The sequence below is a fragment of the Podarcis tiliguerta genome, assembly GCF_965153285.1.
Source record: "Podarcis tiliguerta genome assembly, chromosome: 3".
Classification (NCBI taxonomy): Eukaryota; Metazoa; Chordata; class Lepidosauria; order Squamata; family Lacertidae; genus Podarcis; species Podarcis tiliguerta.
This window is the reverse complement of record NC_139536.1, coordinates 2167670-2187350: the sequence shown is the minus strand read 5'-3', so window position 1 is coordinate 2187350 and position 19681 is coordinate 2167670. Positions and strand designations below refer to the sequence as shown.

General features: G+C 46.6%; 1 protein-coding gene across 1 annotated transcript in view; it reads left to right on the top strand.

Moving 5' to 3' along the window:
* The window catches only part of SCARA5 (scavenger receptor class A member 5), a 106048-nt gene that overhangs the window by 76072 nt on the left and 10295 nt on the right, over window positions 1-19681 (top strand). Inside the window, exon 7 of the mRNA XM_083432684.1 lies at window positions 14522-14578. Coding sequence (XP_083288810.1) covers window positions 14522-14578 — 57 coding nt within the window. The remainder of the gene's footprint in view (window positions 1-14521; window positions 14579-19681) is intronic.

The following is a 19681-nucleotide window of genomic DNA, read 5'->3' as shown; positions in this document are numbered from 1 at the left end:
TCCACCATCTCTTCTCTCTGGTCTCGGAGTCTCCCAGTCAGTTCAGCAAGCTGCATATAGTCCTCCATCAATTTATCTACTCCGATTTTCACCCTCTGTCTCCAGTGGGAATGAGTTCCACAGTCTAACTCTGCTCTGTGTGAAGAAGCCCTTCCTTTAATCTGTCCCAAACCTTCCAAAATTCAGCTTCGTTGGACGGCCACAAATTCTAGAGTGAACCCGACCCTGTTAACCTCTTTGAAAATGCCGCCTCGCTTAAATCTTTGCTCTGAATTATCAGCCTTGACGAATTTTCTCATCCAAAGAAGCATTATTACTCACGACCCTTTACGTACCAAATGTTTACATGCTTTTTTGCATATGCGCCGCAGATATTGCGGGATCCTTCATTTCCTGCCCCCCCCCCTTTCGCCTAAAAAGCACACCCCCCTGTGCCCCCCAGCCCAAATTCCTGGCTCCTGTTTCCTGTTGGCTTTGAGCCCGGCATGTATGAGCTGCCTTCACGCTGCGCCTCTCGCCATTTGAGTCTCATTAGCCCCCCCTTGCCCCCCAAAGCCCCCTCCTCATCCAACCTCCCGCATTGCGGCGTTTTGATCCTCGAGCAGCTTGTCGGAATAGTTTAGCGGGACGGGAAACAGCCTTGGTCTGGGGTCTGTCTGTGAGATCTTCCCATAGATACGGGAATAAAAACTATTAGGAAGAGGGAAAAAATCACTTCTCCTTGGGTTGGTGAATTTTAGGGGGGTCATCCCCTCTCCCTTTGTGCCTTTTCAGAAGCCTTCGCCAATTGTTCCTGTTGTTTATATCACACTTTTCTTCCTGCATGGTCCTCTTTCCCTTCCCCATTCTATCTTCACAACAACCTTGCGAGGTAGGATTCTGCAGAGTTGGGAGAGGCTCAGGAAAGGGCCACCCAAATTATCAAGAAAATTATAGAAAAGGCAAGTAAGAGGTGCCGTGATAAGAAGTTTATAAAATTATTCTGAGCCTGGGGGAAGTGAAGAGAGAACAATTATTATCCTGCTCACAAAATGTTAGAACTTGTGAACATCCCACAGAGGCTGAATGGTGTTGACCTGTGGAACTCATCCCCACAGGATAGCCTTGAAAAGAGGATTTGACAAATTTATGGAGAAGAGTCACACAATGGCTCTTCTCTGCCTCCACATTGAAGGCAGTGATGCTTCTGAACCCCAGTTGCTGGAAAACCCAAGAAGAAAGTTGTCTCTTGTACTGAAATCCAGCTTGAGGGTACAAGGATGTTGGACTAGAAGATCCAAGAGGCTCCTCATATTCAAAACTTGCTTTGAAAGAAAAGAAAAATACCAATAGAATGCAGCCCTTTAGCACAATCATGAGCATGTTTACTTGGGAATGTATACTGCAGCCTTCAGAAACGGACGAAAATGCTCCCAATGACTGGAGCCTTTACTGTCCTCGTTCTTAAATCCCTGCCTAAATGGAAAGGCTGTGCCCAGCCTCTAGAAAAAGGCTTAGACTCTTAAACAGGAATAATAATAATAATAATAATAATAATAATAATAATAATAATAATGAGAGCCAGTGTGCTATAGTGGTTAAGAGCGGTAGTCTCGTAATCTGGTGAACCGGGTTCGCGTCTCCGCTCCTCCACCTGCAGCTGCTGGGTGACCTTGGGCTAGTCCCAATTCTCTGAAGTCTCTCAGCCCCACTCACCTCACAGAGTGTTTGTTGTGTGAGAGGAAGGGAAAGGAGAATGTTAGCCGCTTTGAGACTCCTGAAGGGGAGTGAAAGGTGGGATATCAAATCCAAACTCTTCTTCTTCTTCTTAATTTATTATTTGTACCCCGCCCATCTGGCTGGGTCTCCCCAGCCACTCTGGGCGGCTTCCAACAAAGATTAAAAATACATTAAAATGTCACACATTAAAAACTTCCCTAAAGAGGGCTGCCTTCAGATGTCTTCTAAAAGTCTGGTAGTTGTTCTCTTTGACATCTGATGGGAGGGCGTACCACAGGGCGGGTGCTACCACCGGGAAGGCCCTCTGTCTGGTTCCCTGTAACTCACTTCTCACAAGGAGGGAACCGCCAGAAGGCCCTCGGCGCTGGACCTCAGTGTCCGGGCTGAACGATGGGGGTGGAGACTCTCCTTCAGGTATACTGGACCGAGGCCACCAACTCTGATGTCTTTCAAACGGGATCAGAAAAAGTCATGAAGATGAGGTAGCTTTGTCAGTGCTTCTTGTTGACAAATGAACACTTGGTTGTTGTTGTTTAGTCATTTAGTCGTGTCCGACTCTTCGTGACCCCCTTGACCAGAGCACGCCAGGCCCTCCTGTCTTCCACTGCCTCCCGCAGTTTGGTCAGACTCATGTTGGTAGCTTTGAGAACACTGTCCCACCATCTCCTCCTCTGCTGTCCCCTTCTCCTTGTGCCCTCCATCTTTCCCAACATCAGGGTCTTTTCCAGGGAGTCTTCTCTTCTCACGAGGTGGCCAAAGTCTTGGAGCCTCAGCTTCAGGATCTGTCCTTCCAGTGAGCACTCAGGGCTGATTTCCTTCAGAATGGAGAGGTCTGATCTTCTTGCAGTCCATGGGACTCTCAAGAGTCTCCTCCAGCACCATAATTCAAAAGCATCCATTCTTCGGCGATCAGCCTTCTTTATGGTCCAGTTCTCACTTCCATACATCACTACTGGGAAAACCATGGCTTGAACTATACAGACCTTTGTCGGCAAGGTGATGTCTCTGCTTTTTAGGATGCTGTCTAGGTTTGTCATTGCTTTTCTCCCGAGAGGCAGGCGTCTTTTAATTTCGTGATTGCTGTCTGAACATTGATAGTGTTCTCCTCCATGATCTTCAACTTATATATTCCATTCATGAATTGCTTCCCATAGAATGCCTTAAAGTGATTTAACAAGGAAAACCATTGCAGCCATTCCAAAAAGCAACATTATTTTAATTATAAAAACAATTTCATATTTGAGGCAGGCATTAAAAAGACACAATGGTTTCCACCACAAAAACATGGCAGAAATGTGTTCAGCATCTGGACTTCAGAAGCAGGCTCCGTTATATCCCCGCAGTCATGGCAGTGCTTTGATTTACATGGGTTTAAAATGCAAAACTGCACACATCTAGATTTCCTTCACATAACTACTGGGAAGACCATAGCTTTAACTATACGGACCTTTGTTGGCAAGGTGATGTCTCTGCTTTTTAGATGCTGTCTAGCTTTGTCATCGCTTTTCTTCCAAGAAGCAGGTGTCTTTATAGGAACCTCAGCCATCTATTTCCATATTGTCTGCACTGACTGCCAGAAATTCTCCAGGGCTTCCAATTCAGGGCTCTCTCTCAACCCTCTGGAGGTGGCGAGGATTCTTAGCTGGCCTCTGAGATCATGACTGACCTCCACGATATTCTCTGCTTCCCAAATGCTTGCCGCAGGCTCAGAAGGTTTGGGGACCACCAATCTGTTTCATATTCCAGTGCGCAAGCAGCCTGCTAGGGGTTGGGTCCTTAGCACAGACTGGGGTGCTTGAAAAGTACGCTTAAGTACAATGAATTGGATCACTTTTGAATAAATAAATATTGAAAATCCCAGGAAATGAAAAAGTGAATATTCTCAAAATTTGAGATGGACATCTAGGATGCCTTTCACAACTTGGCACCCTGCAGTTGTTTGTCATAGAATTGTAGAGTTGGAAGGGACGTCAACGGTCATCTAGTCCAACCCCCTTCAAGTCTAGAATCACAGCTCAAGAATCCATGGCAGATGGCCATCCAAGCTCTGCTTAAAAACCTCCACGGAAGGAGAGTCCACCACTGCTTGCGGGAGGCTGTTCCACTGCTGAAGAACCTCTTATCTTCAGAAAGTACTTCCTGATGTTTAGTCAGAATCTCCTTTCTTGAAACTTGAAGCCATGGGTTCGAGTCCTACCCTCCGGAGCATCAGAAAACAAGCTTGCTCTACCTTCCATGTTTGAGATATTTGAAGAAGGCTTTCCTTTCTCCTCTCAGTCTCCTTTTCCCCCCCAGGCTAAACATCCCCAGCTCCTTCAACCGTTCCTCATCAGGCTTGGCTTCCAGACAATTGGTCATCTTGGTGGAGATGGAAAACATGTGGAGGGCACCAGGTTGGGGAAGGCTGATCTAGGCAAGGAGGCCACCGCCGCTGCCAAGGCTCCCCACTCCGTTGCCCGTCCAGCATCTCCCTCCTCTAGCCTGGGAAACTCTTTTTGGCCAAGGCGGCTCAATTCCCTTGTTAGAAGGAAAGTTTATCTTGGCTTCTTGGTGCTACCCGTCTCCGTTTGCCTTGGCATGGGGGGCCGACAGTCGGCGAGGCTCTTTCGTTTCCAGAAAATTTTATCTCCTTCTCCATCCCCCGAAGACAGATTAGATGGGGAATGGACAGAATGGGGCTCTTTCTAACTTGCTCGGAGGTGCAAGCCAAGGGCGATTTACAAAGAAAGTTCATCTTTCCAAGCGATGGCTGTTTTCGATCACCGCGAACGGCGCAAAAACGCTTATCTGGTTCACACTCACAGGATGTGAGCTAGCACACTAATACTCTCATTTCGAAAGCAGGGGAACCGAAAATGAGAAGACAACAAATCCCCTCTCCACAAAACAAACCAAAATATTTACACAGAGGAGCTTATGCCTGATGGTTAAGTGACAAAGCTATGAGCACGCCAGGCTTTTCCACCCAGGAGACACCTGCGCTGGGGGTTGGACTAGATCAGTGGTTCGCAACCTTTTTTTGGCCATGCTCCACTTAAGCATCTCTAAAATCCTGATCCCACCCCCCCCCCGGTGACATATACCGTATTTTTGCGCCTATAAGACGCCCTCATGTATAAGACGCCCCCTATTTTGGAGGAGTCAGATTTAAGAAAATGGGGGGAATATGTACAGTGGTACCTCTGGATGCGAATGGGATCCATTCTGGAGCCCCGTTCGCATCCAGAGCAGAACGCAACCCACGTCTGCGCGTGCACGGGTCACGATTCGCCGCTTCTGCACATGCACGTGATGTCATTTTGAGCATCTGCACATGCGCAAGTGGCGAAACCCAGAGATAACCCGTTCCGTTAGTTCCGAGTCGCCGCGGAGCGTAACCTGAAAACGCTCAACCTGAAGCGACTTTAACCCAAGGTATGGCTGTATAAGACGCCCCCTAATTTTTGACATTATTTTTTAGGGGGAAAACCTAGTCTTATACACGGGAAAATATGGTAATTCTTATTATTTGTGGTAGTTTTATGTAGTTTTTATGTAGTTTTTCAATTTCATTGTTCTGCATGGGACAATGACAATAAATATATATCATATATCATATTCAGAAAGTGAACTTCTGTTCACGTGGAGGAAGCCAAAAGGCCTTTAACGCGATCTAAACAAGCTTCCAAATTGCCATGCCCCTAAAAATCTAATTGCCCCCTGTCAGGCACATTGAGAACCATGGGACAAGATGAACATCCAGGGAAGCTGAATGTTGGAAAGTTCAGGACAGAGGACAGAACATCCTTCAAACAGCACAAGAGTTAAACTATGGAACTCCTGGCCACAGGATGCAGTGATGTTCACCAACTTTCATAGCTTTAAAAGAGGATGAGATGAATTCATGGGGCACAAGGCTCTCAGTGGCTGCTACATGTCCAGGAGGCTAAGAGGTCTATAATTGTGAGGGGCTGAGGGGTCACTTTTCTTGAAGATTGGCGCAACTCTACTGGCAAACCACCTTAGAGAGATGTCTCCAGTTATATTTATGTATGTGAACCGTTTTGCCAAAATGGGAGACTCCCCAATTTATGTCCAGGGGGGAAATATTGGGGGGGATCATGTCTTCCCCTGGTGCTTTTCCAGGACGCGTTGATGAAATCAATTCTCCAATCTCTGTGGTGGATACAGGTGGCCAACTAGGGAGATGTGAAGAGTTCTCTATCTTAGAGGGATTTAATATTTGTATTAGATGCCTGCTTCTTGGGAGAAAAGCAACAACAAACCTAGACAGCATCTTAAAAAGCAGAGGCACCACCTTCCCAACAAAGGTCCGTATAGTTAAAGCTATGGTTTTCCCAGTAGTGATGTATGGAAGTGAGAGCTGGACCATAAAGAAGGCTGATTGCCGATGAATTGATACTTTTTGAATTCTGGTGCTGGAAGAGACTCTTGAGAGTCCCATGGACTGCAAGAAGATCAAACCTCTCCATTCTGAAGGAAATCAGCCCTGAGTGCTCACTGGAAGGACAGATCGTGAAGCTGAGGCTCCAAGACTTTGGCCACCTCATGAGGAGAGAAGGCTCCCTGGAGAAGAACCTGATGTTGGGAAAGATGGAGGGCACAAGGAGAAGGGGACGACAGAGGACAAGATGGTGGGACAGTGTTCTCGAAGCTACCAGCATGAGTTTGACCAAACTGCGGGAGGCAGTGGAAGACAGGAGTGCCTGGCGTGCTCTGGTCCAGGGGGTCACAAAGAGGTGGACACGACTGAACGACTAAACAACAACAACAGCAATATTTGTATTCCACTTTCCCAACAATAAATGTTGAGCCGCTTTCCCAACAATAAATAACCACACAAGCATCCTGGATCCTGGATTGCCCCATTTTTTGTGCAAGTCAGCTGGCTCTGTGAGAGCTTGGGACCAAAAAACGAATGTCCCCCTTTTGATCAGCGGGATGACCCTCCATCTGTAATCCAACAAAATAGCAGAGAAGGCAAGCAGCAAGAAGAAGTTTATCAGTTAGTTAGAGCGTGGTGCTGATAGCGCCAAGGTTGCAGGTTCGATCCCTGTATACGACAGCTGCATATTTCTGCACTGCAAGGGGTTGGGCTTCCCTTCAAATCTACAATTCTGTGATTCTATTAAAACAATTAATAGAATTCAGTTCATAGTAACTTATACTATTGCCAGGGTACTTCCGAAATGAATGGAACCTGACTCCAAAACAACAAAAATGGATTTGCCACGGGCTGCCAAACGCATTCATTTTCAACACTGCGATGGGTGCAAACGTCATCCGCCACACACAAATTATAGAGGACTTCTGAGTGCAAGCAGGGATGTGCAATTTTGTGCGTCCAACTTTTCCTTCAGCACCTGCAAAACTGACTTTCTCCCTGCCAACACCCCCCCCCCAAAAAATCCCTGCCCCTCTCCCTTCTTGGCTTGGCCTTGCGAGAGATTTTGCCGATAAGAAGTCCCACACCGTGGAAATGGATGTTGTTCTTAAGAGATGTGTTTCGAATCGGCGCATGAGCCCTTGCGCACCATCCCACCCGCTGGTGTAATGAATGCGTCCAGCTGTTCCATATATTTAATGGCTCTGGAGGGACCCTATCAGGAAATATTGTGCTGGGAATTCTGGCTTAGGGTCTGGGAGCAGAGCCAGGCCAGATGGTCTTCCTTTTTTCCTCAGGCAGAAAGGCGTACCGGGGTAAGAGGTGCCACCCTCCCCTCTTAAAAACAACACACACACCCGAAATCTTTTCTGCACCCCCTTCCTCTTCCTGCCACCCCCAAACAGGTACTTGGAGACCATCTTCCATCATCATCATGACTCCATCATGATGGAGAGCCAGCATGGTGTAGTGGTTAAGAGCAGTGGACTCGTAATCTGGTGAACTGGGTTCGATTCCCCGCTCCTCCACCTGCAGCTGCTGGGTGACCTTGGGATAGTCACACTTCTCTGAAGTCTCTCAGCCCCACTCACCTCACAGAGTGTTTGTTGTGGGGGAAGAAGGGAAAGGAGATTGTGAGCCACTTTGAGACTCCTTAAAAGGTAACGGGATCCCTGACCATTAGGTCCAGTTGTGTCCGACTCTGGGGTTGCGGCACTCATCTCGCTTTACTGGCCGAGGGAGCCGGTGTACAGCTTCCGGGTCATGTGGCCAGCATGACTAAGCCGCTTCTGGCGAACCAGAGCAGCACATGGAAATGCCATTTACCTTCCCGCCAGAGCGGTACCTATTTATCTACTTGCACTTTGACGTGCTTTCAAACTGCTAGGTTGGCAGGAGCAGGGACCGAGCAACGGGAGCTCACCCCGTCGCAGGGATTCGAACCGCCAACCTTCCGATCGGCAAGTCCTAGGCTCTGTGGTTTAACCCACAGTGCCACCCGCATCCCTTAGGGACTCCTTCTTGTTGTTGTTTAGTTGTTTAGTTGTATCTGACTCTTTGTGACCCCATGGACCAGAGCACGCCAGGCACTCCTTAGAGGAGTGATAAAGCGGGATATCAAGTCAAAACTCTTCTTCTTCTTCTTCCATCATCACCTTAGCAACCAGTGGTCCAAGCATGGCGACCCTTGGCTTAAAGTCATGATCAAATTATAAGGAGAGGGAGATGGGGAGGCTGTTGACTCTTACCTTTGGGGAGAGCTCCTTAGCTACCATACTTTTAAAAAAAACAGTGTTTTCATGCGTTTCCTTTGCCCTGGAGTGCGCCACTTGGCACTAAACTGCCAGTCAATCTCATAAGAACATAGGGAGAGCCTTTAGCTGGATAAGGCCATGGCCCACCTCGTCCTGCATCCTGTTCTCACAGCAGCCAACCAGATGCCCCAAAGTGAAACTTGTGAGCACGATCTGAGCACAAGAGCAACTCTGCCCTCCTGTAGTTTCCAGTAACTAGGATTCAGAATTTTTGTCGCCTCCAACTGTGGAGGCAGAACAGAGCCATCCTGGCTAGAAGACATCAACACCCAATCTTATTTTAAAGGCATCCAAGTTGATGGCCATCGCTGTTTCCTGTGGCAGGGAGTTCCGTAGTTTAACTCTGTGCTGTGTGCTGAAGGATTTTCCTTTACCTGTCCTGAACTGCCCAACATTCAGCTTTGCTGGACGTTCACGATTTCTAGCGTTAGGAGGCACAGAGAGAAAACCTTTCTTCCTCCGCATTCTTCATGTCAGGAATAATTTTATAAACGTCTGCCATGTCCCCTCTTATCTGTCTTTTCCCTAAACTAAAATGCCCTAAACCCTGTGGCCTTTCTCCATAGGGGTTTTGCCCCATCGCCATGATCATTTTCTGAACCTTTTCCAATTCTTTAAAATCAGATCCCGCCTGGAGTCCTGTGTCCAGTTCTGGACACCACAATTTAAGAAGGATGTTGACAAGCTGGAAGGTGTGCGAAAGAGGGCGACCAAGAGAATCAAGGATCTGTTGATGGCATTTTACCATTGTACTGTTGAGAGCGTATTAACTTATGGTCTGTGTGTGTGGTTTGGGAGCTGCACGGCCAGGGGGGAAACCATGCCATCCAGGGTTGTAAAGACTGCGGAGAGAATAATTGGGTGCACTCTTCCCACCTTGGATCAAATCTACGCTTCCAGGTGCCATAAGAAAGCGGCAGAGATAGCACAGGATAGTACGCACCCCTGAAATGATCTCTTTCCGCTTCTGCCTTCTGGAAGAAGGTACAGGCTTATAAAGACTAGGACTAGCCGCCTGAGAAACAGTTTCTACCCAAATGCGATTTTGGACTTAAACGCATCGTAAGGAGTCTGTATGGGAGCATATTATATTTTAAAATGGGGTATCAGAGTTTTTAGGGGGCTAACCAGGTTGGGATAGCTGGGATAGCAGGCTTGTTGGGTTTTGAATGTGTAGATTTTTCAGTTTCGTTGTTCTGTATGGGACAATGACAATAAAGATTATCGTATCGTATCGATCTTGAAACCAAGCCTTATGAGGAATGGTTGAAGGAGCTGGGAATGTTTAGCCTGGGAAAGAAGAGACTGAGAGGAGATACGAGAGCCATCCTCAAATATCTCAAGGGTTGTCACAGGGAAGATTGAATAAAATTAGGAGATGTCCAGTAGGACTTTGGAATTCTATTTTGGACCCTATACTTTTTCTCCTATAATTTTGACACCACTGAAAAGACTCCTGCTGGAAAGAGACTCAAGTTCTGGATGAATCCATCTGGTCAGATCCAGTAAGATACCTTTAAGTTTTCTCACGGGATCAGGCCATTCCTGACCCACAGAATCTCGGATATATGTGCAACGACTCTGTCTAAAGCGGCTCGTGAATCCCTGCCAACCACACAAACGCTCAAGCTCAGAAAACATATGTTTTTAATTGGCCGAATGGTTAAAAGGGAACAGCTTGGCTGGGAGCAAAAGAAAATTTGATCTGGCCTTGTTTATTGGGACTTGGTGGTCACCTATCAAGTCGCTGGTTGGCAGGAGGCCACGGAGGAGGGGGCGGGGCGAGGAGGAGCCACGGGCCAAACCATCGCAACGCCGCTCGGGCCACCAAAATGCTGAAGAGGGAACCCTTTGACCGGATGCCAGGAAGCTGGAGAACTCGTGCCAATTTCCATGCCTAGTCTGGGCTCGATGCAAAGTCACTTGGCTATGCCACCCAGAACTGGGAAACGTTTGCCAGCAGGTTAGAGGAAGGGGGTGAGGGGGTGGGCGTCCCATTTATAGGGAGGAAAGAATCCAGAGAGCGAAGGAACATCTGGAGGCAACAGCTGGAAAACGTGGAGGCTGGTCCAAGAGGGCGAAGGTGGCACTGGCCCACCGACCACGCTCTGCCTGCCGTCTCACAACCAGTCCAGGAAGTGGCAGCACCTGCCAGCTTCCTCTGCCCCCTGGAGACTCAGTGTTGCCCTTCTAGGACTCAACAGGGAGGAAGGCAGGGACAAAACTGTTCAAATTCCTGCTCCGTGGTTGCAGTTATGGGATTGTTGTCTATCACATGATGGTATATGTTTTGACTCCACTGAGTTGGAAGTGAAGGAGACAGGATGTTTGTGTTACTGTGTTCCGTGAAGTGGGACTATTGTCCTTTGTTCTTTTTCTCTTTGCTGTCTGATGCCAGAGAGAAAGGGAGCCACGTTGCAGTGCTCCGTGTGGGTTTATATGTAAATAAAGTAAAGGTAAAGGTAAAGGGACCCCTGACCATTAGGTCCAGTCGTAGCCGACTCTGGGGTTGCGACGCTCATCTCACTTTACTGGCCGAGGGAGCCAGCATACAGCTTCCGGGTCATGTGGCCGGCATGACTAAGCCGCTTCTGGCTAACTAGAGCAGAGCATGGAAACGCCATTTACCTTCCCACCGGAGCTGTACCTATTGATCTACTTGCACTTTGACGTGCTTTCGAACTGCTAGGTTGGCAGGAGCAGGGACCGAGCAACGGGAGCTCACCCTGTCGCAGGGATTTGAACCGCCGACCTTCAGATCGGCAAGTCCTAGGCTCTGTGGTTTAACCCACAGTGCCAACTGCGTCCCATAAATAAAGTAGATTAGCCAAAATGCTGAGTTGCTGAGGTCCGTTATGCAACTACAAAGACTCTGCAGACCCCCTAAGTGTGCCGATATCTGTTGGCATCAGTCACTGTGATGTTCGGGCTGAAGAAAGCTTATGAAGCTCCTGAACGATCGACCAGGAGGGAGAGAACATGGCAGTCGGGCATGTGTCTCTGCCAGGGTTCTACTCGAGTGTAGGATGAGCTCCTGGCAACTCTGTATAGGAAAATGAAAGACTGAGAGGCCTGCAATTGAAGTTGGTATACTTCCAGGGAGACAAAGTCCATCATAACTCCACGTCATCTCCGGATGTCCATTGATCTCCCGTAGACACACAGTATCAGCAATTAGCAACATGAGCTCCAGAAATAGCTTGCCACATTCCAGAACTGATGCACGCTCTATTAGCAGATAATGCACAGCGAAAGATGCAGTCAGAAGAGCATGATTTACAAGTTTATTCAGCGTTGATCAGAACAAAGAAAAACATGACTGCCTGCTTGAGAGTTCCGGCAGAGAGAGAGAGAAACGAAAGCAAAGACACAACAGAAACATCCTGTGACAACAGGAAATGCGCAGGCTGTGACACAAACATCCTGTTCCCTTTTAAGGTGGAACGGAAATATTCTAACAATTGACAGGTACAGCCATCCCTGGTAGACTCTGATCGCCTCATCATAGAATTGTAGAAGGGACACCTTCTAGTCCACCTTCCCTGACCCAGCAACTAAGCTGTGGAGGGAGGCTTCATGCTGCCTATCTGAGCTTGCGTGCAAGCAGGAGGGGGCAGGGATCTCTCAGCTGTAAAGGGAGGCTTCACGTTGCCTATCTGAGCTTGCGTGCAAGCAGGAGGGGGCAGGGATCTCTCAGTTAGGCAGCAGGAAGCCTCCCTTCCCAGCTGAGGGATCCCTGCCCCCTCCTGCTTGCACACAAGTAGGAATGGGTTTGGGGCTGCTCCGGTGGGAAGGGAGGCGTTGTGCTGCGCGAGCCTGGCCGCCGCCACTCTCGGCCCTCCTTCTCCGCCTTCCATGCCTGACGCACCGCGCACTGCTTCCCCATCACCACCACTAACGAACAACCAACAACTCAAGGGCTGCCCAGGCTCATCAAGAAAGGAGATAGAAGCCTCGGAGGAAGGTGGCGAGTTGAGGTCAAGGCGGTGGCCGCCCCTCTGCCACCGCCATCGCTGCAGCATCAACGTCCCTGGATTCATTGGGAAAAAAATCTGGTAAAGCACGTCAAGTGCAAGTAGATAAATAGGTACCACTCCAGCAGGAAGGTCAAGTAGATAAATAGGTACCACTCCAGCAGGAAGGTCAACGGCGTTTCCGTGCGCTGCTGTGGTTCGCCAGAAGCGGCTTAGTCATGTTGGCCACGTGACCCGGAAGCTGTACGCTGGCTCCCTCGGCCAATAAAGCGAGATGAGCGCAGCAACCCCAGAGTTGGTCACGACTGGACCTAACGGTCAGGGGTCCCTTTACCTTTACCTTAACCTTACCATAAAGCCCACTGGGTGTGATTTTGGGCTGGTCGCTGGCTCTCAGCCTAAACTATCTCTTTTTTTAAAAATAATATTTTTTATTTTAACAATCAATTAACATACAATACAAACAAACAAATACAAATACAAAACGAAAAATAAAAACAACACATACAAACAATGTAAAATACAAAATAAAAAAAAATAAAAGAAGAAATTTAAAACAATTATTGTGTCTTTGCATTTTTTTTAACATTAACCTAGGTCTGCGACTTCCCCAGACCTTCCCACTCTGTATTCTAGATCTTATATTCTGACAGTAAATTCTTTCCTTCTGGCATATCTTTGGTTCAGCTTAATCTTAATATGTTAACGTAATTGCATTTCCATATATCTTAAAACATTAGTCTTTCTTAATCGTTAACTTTTTATGCTAATATTCTTTTAAATTCAATCTGATGTCCTCAAACATTCTTTATCTTATAGTGCTTCTGTAAATAGTCTTTAAACTTCCTCCAGTCTTCCTTCACCGTCTCTTCTCCCTGGTCTCTGATTCTGCCAGTCATTTCTGCTAGTTCCATATAGTCAATGACCTTCATCTGCCATTCTTCCAGCGTGGGTAATTCTTGTGTCTTCCAATACTGTGCGATAAGTATTCTTGCTGCTGTTGTGGCGTACATAAAAAATGTTCTGTCCTTCACCTGAACCTGTTGGTTTACCATACCTAGGAGAAAGGCTTCTGGGTTCTTTCTAAATGTGTATTTAAACACTTTTTTCAGTTCATTATAAATCATCTCCCAGAAGACCTTAATCTTTGGGCACGTCCACCAAAGGTGAAAGAAAGTACCTTCAGATTCTTTACATTTCCAACATTTATTATCAGGCATATGATACATTTTTGCTAGCTTTACTGGTGTCATGTACCATCTGTAAATCATTTTCATTATATTCTCTCTTAAGGCATTACATGCCGTAAATTTTATTCCAGTGGTCCACAACCTTTCCCAGTCAGCAAACATTATGTTATAACCAACATCTTGTGCCCATTTGATCATAGCTGATTTCACTTCCTCATCCTGTGTATTCCATTTCAGCGGCAAGTTATACATTCTAGACAATATTTTTGTTTTGGGTTCTAACAGTTCTGTTTCCAATTTTGATTTTTCCACCTGGAAGCCAATTTTTCTATGCATTTTGAATGCCTCCATTATTTGGTAATAATGAAGCCAATCTCGGACTTTGCTTTTTAATTTGTCAAAACTCTGTAGTTTCAATTTATCTCCGTCCTGTTCTAAGATCTCCCAATACTTTGGCCAGTTGGCCTCCATATTGAGTCTCTTTACAGCTTTGGCTTCCATTGGAGACAACCACCTTGGAGTTTTATTTTCCAAAAGATCTTTATATCTAGTCCACACATTAAACAATGCTTTTCTGACAATGTGAATTTTAAACATTCTATGCACTTTAACCTTGTCGTACCATAAATATGCATGCCAGCCAAATGCATTGTTAAAACCTTCTAAATCTGTATTTTCGAGAAGTAGCCATTCTTTCAACCAGCAGAAAGCTGCTGCTTCATAATAAAGTTTTAAGTCCGGCAGGGCAAAGCCCCCTCTCAGCCTAAACTATCTCACAGGGTAGTTGTGATGATGACTGGGGAGAACAGGAAACATGCATTCCCCTTTGAGCTCTCTGAAGAAAAAGGGGGATATAAATATAATTTAATAACGCAACTTGAGTGTTCCCAGGCACCTCTGTGAGAGCACGCGGTCTGATGCCTTTTTTTCTGCTTTCAGGTGACCGAGGCCCAAAGGGGGAGAAGGGGGAAAGAGGAGACCGAGGCAGAGAACCAGGTAAGACGGGGTTTTGTTTCTCCTCTCTGGGTTGCCACCTTTTGTTCCGGCCGGTGCTCCGATGCCTTTAACTGCCACGTGAGAAAAAGGCATTGAAAGCGTCGCTGATGGGCAAAGCTGCACCTGGTGAATTTCTGCAGATGTGGCTGCTGTTAAGGGCCCAAGGACCTCTCCTGGGTTGTATTTATTAGTTTTCAAATACATAGATTTGGGTTCTAATTTTGATGCTGACGGACGCAGGAGATGCTCTGGTCTAGGGTAATGTGGTCCGTTCAGGTCTTAAGGATGATAGAAGATGGAGATTTGTCGTGCAGATATACCACACACAGATCTGCCCAAATAGATTTGGAAGCAAAGAGCTGGCTAACAGCATGGGTTACAGGATGCACATTCGCAACCCGCAGCGGCGCTTCTGTGCATGCACAAAGTGCAATTTAGTGCTTCTGTGCATGCACAACCACCGAAACCCGGAAGTAACCTGTTCCAGTACTTCCAGGTTTTGGCAGGTGCGTAACCTGAAAAAACGCAACCGGAAGCGGCTGTAACCCGAGGTATGACTGTATCTGTTCTGATTCCTTCAACATCCACCTGTTCTAGCACTATGAAAGAGGGAGGAAAAATTCTCCCTCGCCACTTTCCCATGCTACGCATAATCTTATAAACTTCCGTCATTTCGCCTCTTCTTCTCCTTTTCTCTGAACCAAAAAGTCCCAAACGCTGCAACATTTGTTCATAGCAGAGTCGCTCCATCTTCTGGATCTTTTTGCTTGCCTTTTCCAACTTGACAGTAACCTGTGAAATGGGCGCAAAATGCTCCCATGCTAGATAGATATAGATAGCTAGATAGCTTGATAACTAGATAGCTAGATATAGATAGATAGATATAGATAGATATAGATAGATAGATGATAGATAGATAGATAGATAGATAGATAGATAGATAGATAGATAGATGATAGATAGATAGATAGATAGATAGATGATAGATAGATAGATGATAGATAGATAGATATAGATAGATAGATAGATAGATGATAGATAGATGATAGATAGATAGATAGATAGATAGATAGATAGATATACATCAATTAGATAGATTAGATAGATGATAGATAGATAGATAGATAGATAGATAGATAGATAGATAGATGATAGATAGATGATAGATAGATAGATAGATATAGATAGATGATAGATAGATGATAGATAGATGATAGATAGATAGATAGATAGATATAGATCGATTAGATAGATTAGATAGATAGATGATAGATAGATAGATAGATAGATAGATAGATAGATAGATAGATAGATGATATAGATAGATAAAGATATAGATAGATGGATAAAGATTAGATAGATAGATAGATAGATAGATAGATAGATAGATAGATAGATAGATAGATTTTGGATCCTAATAGTTTTGAAGATGTCCTTTCTGCAAACAGAATGAGAAACGGGCGTCTTTCTTTCCTTCTTCCTTCCTTAACCAGGGAGATTCGGAGAGCTGTGCTCTCTCTGCACTCGGGCATAAATCTCCCATTTCCCTAACAGACACATGGTCCCAATTATCCGGGCCGATGATATCTTTGTGCAGCTGCATGGGCTCGCGGGCTTGTTTTCCTAAGCAATCATGTTTATTTCTTTTCCTTATATTTTTCCCTTTTGCTCAAGGCTCGGAGAGGTAATAGGCTCAATAAAAACAAATGCACGGAAGAGGAACAAAGGCCACGGGAAACTCTGGGGTCTCGTACAAAATGGGGGCCCAGGGGGTGGGAATGAGCATGTAAACCCCTGGGCTACAGTTTGCTTTTGGGGGGTGCATTGCTGGAAAAAATAAAATCCCAAGCACCAAGGAGGTTTCTAAGAGTGAGGGACCCGACTAAGAAAAGGGGGCCTCTCACTGCAAACAATTAACGACGCTAGCAAGATTGATTTAAAAAGACTCGTAATGTTGATAATTAATACCTTTTTATATTTATTTAAAATCTATGACGATTGGAATGAACGATATGTAAACTGGAAGAGGCACAAATGCTATAACACAGAAAGGGATTATGAAAACCGTGAGGCGGGAAGGAGGGAAGTTGATCAGCTCATACGAGCAAAAACCAATGTCAATAACAAGGATGTATTTTAATATTATGAAATGGAAATTTAATAAAATAATAATAAAAAGAGAGAGAGAAGGGGGCCTCTTGCGGCTGGCATAAGAAATACTGCGGCAAATGTGGCATTCTTGCATGCAGAGGAAGAGAAACAACAGTCGTTAAAAGAATCATAGAAAAGTAGAGTTGGGAGGGACCTCCAGGGGTCATCTATTCCAACCCCCTGCAATTCAGGAATCTCAGCTAAAGCATCCATGGCAGAGGGCCATGAATGTCAATAAGCTCTAGTGTTAGTAGAAAGGGAGAAGCATTTTCTGTCCACTTTCTCCATGCTGTGGGACCACATTCATCCAGTGCTTTACCAACTGCACTGGCTCCCGGTGGAGTCCAGGGTCAGGTTTAAGGTGCTGGTTTTGACCTTTAAAGCCCTAGGACCCTCATACCTACAGGACCGCCTCTCCTGGTATGCCCCGCGGAGGACCTCAAGGTCCACAAATGACAACACTTTGGAGGTCCCAGGTCGCAAGGTGGTTAGATTGGTCTCAACTAGGGCCAGGGCCTTTTCAGCACTGGCCCCGACTTGGTGGAACGCTCTGTCCCAAGAGACCAGGGCCCTGCGGGACTTGACATCTTTCCTCAGGGCCTGCAAGACAGAGCTGTTCAGTGTGGCCTTTGGTTTTGACTCAGTCTGACCCTTATGTTTCCCTCCCCTTATGGTTTTGATCTACGGGCTACTATTAAAATGAGCCTGCATTTTAAATTAGCCTGTATTTTAAATTGGTTGCCACCCCCCATTATGTTTTTACTGTGATTTTACTGGTGTTATCCGCCCTGAGCCCAGCTTTGGCCAGGGAGGGTGGGGTATAAATAATAATAATTATTATTATTATTAAAACTTGCAGTAGTACCCCCACACATCTGACTGGACTGCCCCACTTACGCAGCTTCCAACAAGGTATAAAAACACAGGGTGACTTCAAACATTAAAACTTCCCTCTCTGGGCTTCATGTCTCAGTGTAGCAGTCAGTCAGAGTAACAACCATCTGCCATTCAGACATCTGTTAACAGTTACCACCACCACTTGAAATGTATGTTGGAAGCTGCCCAGAGTAGCAGGGGCAACCAAGTCAGATTGGAGGGGTATTATTATTATTATTATTATTATTATTATTATTATTATTATTATTACCACTTCACTTGCCCCCAGGCAGCCATTCAGAAAAAAGCAGAAAGAGCGACTATCCAAAGGTTAGCAAATTGGCAGGATGCTCATCAGCTGATGAAGGAAACCTTGGTGTGTCCGTTGGTCCATCCATCCTTTATTAGGTGCAACAGATTGTGGGAATGTTGTGGATGGTAAAGGTAAAGGGACCCCTGAGCATTAGGTCCAGTTGCGGATGACTCTGGGGTTGCGGCGCTCATCTCGCTTTATTGGCCAAGAGAGCCAGCGTACAGCTTCCGGGTCATGTGGCCAGCAGGACTAAGCCGCTTCTGGCGAACCAGAGCAGCACACAGAAATGCCGTTTACCTTCCCGCCAGAGCGATACCTATTTATCTACTTGCACTTTGGCGTGCTTTCGAACTGCTAGGTTGGCAGGAGCAGGGACTGAGCAACGGGAGCTCACCCCATCGCAGGGATTCGAACCGCTGACCTTCTGATCGGCAAGTTCTAGGCTCTGTGGTTTAGACCACAGCGCCATCCGCGTCCCAAACAGTAATGACACAACAGTCTTCTTTAAAAGTAATGATACAGTTTTCCTACATTCAGTTCACAGTATTGTCCTGAAGGCAGGCTTTAGCTTGTAGTTACGGGTACATTTGTAGCCAAGCCTCAGAGTTTCTACCTTGTGACTTCCATCCTCTGAAAGGATGAGCTGTGTGCTGCTGGCTAAGAGCCAGCAGAAGATGGCAAAAGAGCAAAGGATGAAAATGAGTCAAAAAGGGAAGATGGCTGTTTGACCAGCCCATTTATAGGGTCTGCCAGGGTTACGCCCATCTACCTGGTCACACGCATGCTCTGGACCAGGATGCTCTGGACCAGGTGTGACAGGAAGTCCTCTTGGCTGGAGCAACATTCCCCTGCGCGTCCACTCTGGGCAAACAGGAAATGTTGTACAGCGGACATTTGGGTTGTGAACGTGATCCGTGTGGGAGGCACGTTTGCAACCTGAAGTATTCGCAACCTGCAGCGCTGCATCTGCGCACACATGGGTTGCGATTCGGCGCTTATGCGCAAAGCGTGATTTGGCACTTCTGCGCATGCACAACCGCCAAAACCTGGAAGTAACCCATTCCAGTACTTCCGGATTTCGGCAATCCATAACCCAAAAAAACGCAACCTGAAGCGTCTGTAACCCGAGGTATGACTGTATTTGACTGCTTCAATGAAGGATACATCACACAGAGATGTGGTCCTCCACTTCTTGCTGGACTACAACTCCCATCATCCATGCCCATTGGCCATGCTGGCTCTTGGAGCTGATAGGATCTGGCATCTGCAGAGTTGCAGGTTCCGCCATCCCTAAAGATACAGCATGAAAATTCCCCTTTCCTTTCCTAAAGACACTGCAGGACAACCACACACACACACACACACACACACACACACACACACACACAAATCTAAATGAGAAGTGCAGCCCTGGTCTCCAGCCCAGTCTCCCGGCTCCAGTTAGCATCCATTTATGGGACCTCTCTATTGCGTTCAGAGCAGGTGCGGCTCTTAAACCAGCCCCAGCGATGAAGCCGCCGTTCCGGCAGGTGAAATATCCCACCAGGGAGGGATATGTCCACACCCAACAGCTGAGGAGTGCGATGACTAGCTTGGAATGCAGCCCAGCCTTCCTTGCAGCAAGCAAGCGGCACGCCTAGGGTGCCCCTTGCTCAAGGAGACAGCCGCAAATGACTTCAAGATGTCTCTGGGAGCCGGTGGGAGACAGAGATTGCGTTGCCAAGAGCGACAGGCGATGATGGCTTAATGGGTGGGGTCAGAGG